This window comes from Palaemon carinicauda, chromosome 1, assembly GCF_036898095.1.
Source record: "Palaemon carinicauda isolate YSFRI2023 chromosome 1, ASM3689809v2, whole genome shotgun sequence".
Taxonomy (NCBI): Eukaryota; Metazoa; Arthropoda; class Malacostraca; order Decapoda; family Palaemonidae; genus Palaemon; species Palaemon carinicauda.
This window is the reverse complement of record NC_090725.1, coordinates 287927888-287934062: the sequence shown is the minus strand read 5'-3', so window position 1 is coordinate 287934062 and position 6175 is coordinate 287927888. Positions and strand designations below refer to the sequence as shown.

Here is a 6175-nt window from a genome sequence, read left to right as displayed (position 1 = left end):
AGATGAATAATTTTCAATACCAGGTATGCAGGGACAGGCAACAATCAGTCTGAATGGGGTAACTTCCATTCAACACAACATAAAGGTTATGATCTGAATTCATTGTCTTCCTGCTAGAATAGTGAAAGAATATTTATGAATAAGAAATCTGTCTGTATCTCTTTTCCAAGACAAGAAATCCGTCTGGTGATTTTGGTCAAAGATCGCTTCAACAACATTATTATCAGCAGCAATTTAGGGATAACCTGTTCTTTGATGAAAATACTTTTCTATCTGGAAGCATCACTAAAAGTGTCCTACTTTTATTATTGGTGCTACATCATGTTCACATTGTACCAAGATACTTGCTCTAGATAAGCTTCAGTGGCATGACCAGAGTTGGCATTTTCGAGGAAACCAATCAGGTTGCAGGATATAAAAAAAGCTTCCTATATGGCAATGTCATTTCTGGGCTCCACCTGTGCCGCTCCGTGAAATGCTCCTTTAGCATCATTTCTAAGGTATATAACTGCTATGTATTACCAGAGAAAAAAGTTGCATAGGAATGCCAGGGATGAACCCAGCTCGCTCACCTAAATAGGTGTCGGTATAAGTAACTGGGGCGTGAAAACCACAACCAGAGGTCTCGTGCCATTTAGATATCTCCTCTTCAAATATCCCCGTTACAACAAGGTGCCGTTCTACATACGCTACTGAATGCTACTACCACCATCTCCACCCACGCCAACTACAGCACTCCTTTCATAGCATCTGCGGTGTTCACTTGTGCATTCCCTTGCTTGTGATCTTTTGTTGTTTTGGTGCTTTTTTGGTAAGAGATGTCGGACGTTCAAGCTTCCTCATCCAAGTTAAGTACTAGAACTATGGATTTTGAGTTTTTGGAGGTAGCGATGCCTTTATTATTCTTTATTTTCAAGTGTTTACGTGTTCTGAGATCGGGAGTCCCGGCTCACGATGCCATGCTTGGTCTCGCTACCTCCACATCTTGTTCTTGACATTTTGCAATTGGTCTCCCATACCAATTGTAACTCGTTTCGAACCTTTTTGCCTTTACTCAATTCTGTGTCACATTACGCGATGCTTTATTCAGCTTTCGTGATTTCATTTTTACGGGAACGTATTTATATCTTAGGTCATGGCCTTCCTTGCTACCCTTCTAGGCCAAGTGCCTTGAAGGCAGTTTTGCACCGTGTCTTGGTGCCTTTTATGCTAGGATTGTTGCTCATATTCATTCCTTTTACCTTTATAAGAGTTAGGTCCTGTTTTTGGTTGGAGAGGGACTCCAGGTTTACAGCTATTTTACGTAGTTATTCTACTGATCGGTACCTTACCCGATCGAGCCTTTGTGTCGTAGTTCCCCCCGTCCAGTTCGGTACATACCCGAGCCTGGTGGGCTAGGCCTACTTCCCTCATTCATTTTGTTCTAATGTTCTCCTGTGTCCCTCTCTTACTGAGTTATTTTAGCTTTATTCAGCTTTATTCTGCATGCCACATAACCTAATTATATTCCTGTTTTGTTTATTTTTACCAGTTAGTTATGATCATTCGTATATGTTGGTATCGCATGGATCTGTGTCGGCTAGGTTGGTACTCCTGTCCACTCGCGGACCCACGTGACCACCTCGTCCCCCTCCTGTGGCTTGTTCTCGCTAGTTTCCCCCCCTTGTGGAGCATCACCCCCACAGCCCCTCATCCCTCTCCTGGGATACCTCATGTTCCCCCCCCCCATACCGTCATCCCTCCCCCGGGATACCTCATGTCTCCTTGAGACTTCGGAGATCAGATGTTTGTTTTGGTCGAGTACGCTCGTCCTCCACACCCCCCCCTCCGGGATACTTCATGACTCCCCCCTTTAAGAGTTGAGCCGAGAACAGCTGTTGGGGTCTTAGCCGAGTCCCCCAGGTTGGATAAGGTCCCGAAGGAGACCGTTATATACCCCCAAGGGACAGGCACAGTCAGCCTAGGTCCGGACTCTCAACGAGTGGGAGTGTGTCAACACCATGTTGACACCTCACAAGAGCTCGTACACGATGTTCGTGGTAGAGGAGCGAACCCCGACACCTTGTACCACGAAGATGATGGATCTGGCACATCAAGCTGTAAACGAGGACAAACCGTTGCCACAACTACGGGAAATGGATCTGACTTCCCTCCTCTTTCCGGGGGATCACGATTGCTGGACTAACGCCCCAGCAACGTTTACGGCAGGTAAGTTGAGCGCCGACTGTGCCTCTGCACAGTTCAGCGAACGGTTACCTAGACTCCCAGATTCCCTGATACGACTCGAGTTCAAGGCTCGTACGCGCCTGAGTAGGTCCATCAACTCGGCTACGATGGCGGAAATGTCCTCCTTAGTTTACGAGGACGAACGTCTTTTCAGAATTTTGACTACTTCGTTGCTGCAGACATTGCTGTCCGACACATAGGACTTCATCCTGGCCAAACGTAGACGCCGGAAGCACGTCCTGGCTGAGGCGTCTATCTGACATGAGCCTAACAAGCTCATCAAAGCCCCAATCTGGGGCCCGGACTTGTTCCCCGAGGACATGGTGAACAACGTCCTTAGTGAGGCTGCGAGGGTTACCCAGAGCCTCAAGGTTCGATGGGGTGTCATTCCCAAGCGTAAATTCGAGCCCTCCAGTACCCAACCTAGAGGCAGGAAGAGATTGAGGCCTTTCCAGTCATTCCAAGGCCAACAGTCTCAACAAGTGGTCCAGACCATCCCGGTAGCACAGGGGAGTCGACCCTCAACATCCAAAGCACAGCCCCAACAGCAATACGTGTTGGTCCCGCAAGCTCAGGTCGCATCTACCTCCTATACAACTTCCCCAGCATTTAACCCTACCTTTGAGACACAGGGCGTGTTCCATAGTTACAAACACGCCAGGGGTAGCGGGGCTAGAGGGACTTTTCGCAACAGAGGTAGCGGAAGAGTCTACTCTAAAGGCAGAGGATTCCGCGGAGCCCAGGGAGGTAAATCCACTGTGAACCATTGAAACTCCTCAGGTAGGGGGAAGGTTGTACCTATTTCGGACCCGTTGGACATTCAGCAATTGACCTTTCAGAATAATTTCCAAAGGTCTGGGGTGGAGTTGGGTAGAAGGGCCCCTTCCACCAACCAGTTTTCATCAACATCCCACGGAAGAACTAGTCCTGTATGCGGAAGATCTGTTACAAAAGAACGTAATAAAGGAGGTAAAATACTTGAAATTTCAAGGTCGCTTGTTCAGCGTGCCAAAGAGAGACTCAGACAAGCAAAGAGTAATCTTGGACCTGTCTCATCTGAATTCTTACATTCAATGTGACAAGTTCCATATGCTCACCGTCTCTCAGGTGCGGACCTTACTTCCCCGTGGGGCCGTCACCACCTCTATCGATCTTACAGACGCTTACTATCACGTTCCGATAGCAAGGCACTTTCGTCCGTTTCTCGGTTTTAAGTTAGGCAACCAGGCATAAGCTTTCAAAGCAACCAGGCATATGCTTTCAAAGTAATGCCATTCGGACTCAACATAGCACCCAGGATATTCACCAAACTGGCAGAAACAGTAATCCAAGAATTACGAACCCAGGGAATCCAAATAGTAGCTTACCTGGACGACTGGCTCATTTGGTCAAACAGCGTCGAAACCTGCCTGATGGCAACAAACAAAGTGATGAAGGTCCTTCAACATTTATGTTTTCAGATCAACTTCGCGAAATCACGGCTAGTCCCGGAGACGAAGTTTCAATGGCTAGGGCTACAATGGGATCTGCGCACACACACTCTGTGTCTCCCAGTAGCCAAGAGGAAAGAAATAGCAAAGAATACAAAGAGTTTTCTCAAGGCCAAATTGACATCCAGGAGAAATCAGTAGAGAATCCTGGGTGCCCTCCAGTTCGCTTCAGTAACAGACATACTGTAGTTCTGAAGGCCAGACTGAAGGATATAAATCGAGTATGGCGTTCCAAAGCGAACAACAAATGTCGAGACAAAATAGCTCGAATCCCGCCTATTCTGAGGAAGAGACTTCAGCCATGGACGAAAGCCAAAAACCTAGCAAAATCCGTTACGTTAAAATTTCCATCTCCAAAACTGGTCGTTCACACAGACGCCTCTTTAACCAGCTGGGGAGGGTACTCCCAGTACAAGAAGGCCCAGGAACTATGGTCAATAACACTTCGCCAATTCCACATCAATGTCTTAGAAGCCATGGCAGTGCTCTTGACTCTAAAGAAGCTTGCTCCAGCCAAGAAGCAACATATCAGGTTAATTCTAGACAGCGAAGTTATAGTCCACTGTATAAACAGAGGTGGTTCCAAGTCAGGTCACATAAACCATGTGATGACAGCAATATTCCTCATGGCAGCATTGAACCATTAGCATCTGTCAGTGGTTCATCTAGCGGGAATACGGAATGTAGTGGCAGACGCACTTTCGAGAACAACTCCGCTAGAGTCGGAGTGGTCGTTGGACCAGAAGTCATTCAAGTGGTTCTATCTCAGGTTCCAGGTCTTCAAGTGGACCTGTTTGTAACAGAGTCCAACCACAAAATAAAGTGCTATGTAGCCCCTAACCTGGACCCTCGGGCCTTCGCCACAGACGCAATGTCATTGGACTGGAACACTTGGGAGAGAATTTACCTATTCCCACCAATAAATCTGTTAATGAAGGTCCTAGACAAACTCAGAACTTTCAGAGGCCAAGTGGCTCTAGTAGCCCCCAACTGGCCCAAGAGCAACTGGTTCCCCCTTCTGGTGGAACTGGGTCTCCGCCCTCAACAGATCCCCAATCCAATATTAACACAAGTAGTACAAACTCGCATTGTGTTAGCTTCCTCAAGAATTCAAAGTGCCCTAACTTTATGGACTTTATAATATTTGCAGCACAAAGACCTGCAGATATTGATCCTCAAAATACCCTATTTTTAGAATCCGATAAAAGGGACTCCACCCTTCGACAGTACGATTCGGCTGTCAAAAAACTTGCAAAGTTTTTAAAGGACTCAAAAGCTGAGGTCATGACTATGAATCTGACAGTCTCCTTCTTTAGAACTCTTTTTGAATCAGGCCTAGCGGCTAGTACTATTACCACAATTAAATCAGTCTTGAAGAAGATTTTCCAAATTGGTTTTAATATTGACCTTACGGATACATACTTCTCGTCCATCCCGAGAGCCTGTGCCAGATTGAAACCATCAACTCATCCTAGCTCAGTTTCCTGGTTTCTCAATGATGTGCTTAAATTGGCTTCTGACACTCCTAACGAGTCTTGTGATTATATTCCATTATTAAGGAAAACCTTGTTCTTAATGAGCCTAGCATCTGGTGCCAGGATATCAGAACTTTCAGCTTTATCCAGAGATCCAGTTCATATTGAATTTCTCTCGTCAGGAGAAATATTAATTTCTCCAGACAAAAGGTTCTTAGCAAAAAATGAAGACCCTCAGAACAGATGGTCCCAATGGAAGATTGTTCCACTTCCACAGGACCCATCCCTGTGTCCAGTAACTACTCTGAAAGCCTATTTGAATAGAACTTCCAATCAGTCCACAGGGCCGTTATTTATTCGAGAGAATGGAGGAACCATTACTCTGAAAGGAATCAGACAACAGATTCTGTATTTCATTAAACAGGCTAACCCTGCATCATTCCCACATGTTCACGATATACGAGCTGTAGCTACATCTATTAATTACTTTCACCATATGAATTTTGATGAACTTACTAAATATACAGGTTGGAAGTCCCCAGCAGTTTTTAAACGCCACTATTTAAAACATTTGGAAGCCCTAAAATTTGCAACAGTGGCAGCAGGGAATGTGGTTCCTCCTGAAAGTCATGATCCATAACCATTTACTCTTATTCTACCCTTCTTTTTTCCTCCTACCTGCCTTACTTATTGTCCCTACTTTAGTTTTTTTTTTTTTTTTTTTTTTTTTACCTGGGCTGCATCCTTATGGTGCACTCTTATATTTATCAAGTTTGTAAATAGTCTTAATCTTCCAAGAGTTGATATGTTTGTAATTACCTTCAGGATTGTAAATAATTATTTAATCTTACAGTTTATTGATTTATGTTGCACTTTCACTTTTTACTTCCATAGTTTGGAATTATTGCTGCAATTACTTGACTTACCCATCTATCCTTTATTATAAGGAATTAATCAACTCATTGAAATACTTGGTATTTCTAT

General features: G+C 44.9%; 1 protein-coding gene across 1 annotated transcript; it reads left to right on the top strand.

Moving 5' to 3' along the window:
• Positions 1-2030: 2030 nt before the first annotated feature.
• LOC137639558 (uncharacterized) lies at positions 2031-5831 on the top strand. The gene is made up of 3 exons (XM_068371825.1): positions 2031-2208; positions 3573-4248; positions 4583-5831. The coding sequence occupies exons 1-3, from the start codon at positions 2031-2033 to the stop codon at positions 5829-5831; spliced, it is 2103 nt and encodes a 700-aa protein (XP_068227926.1).
• Positions 5832-6175: the final 344 nt, after the last annotated feature.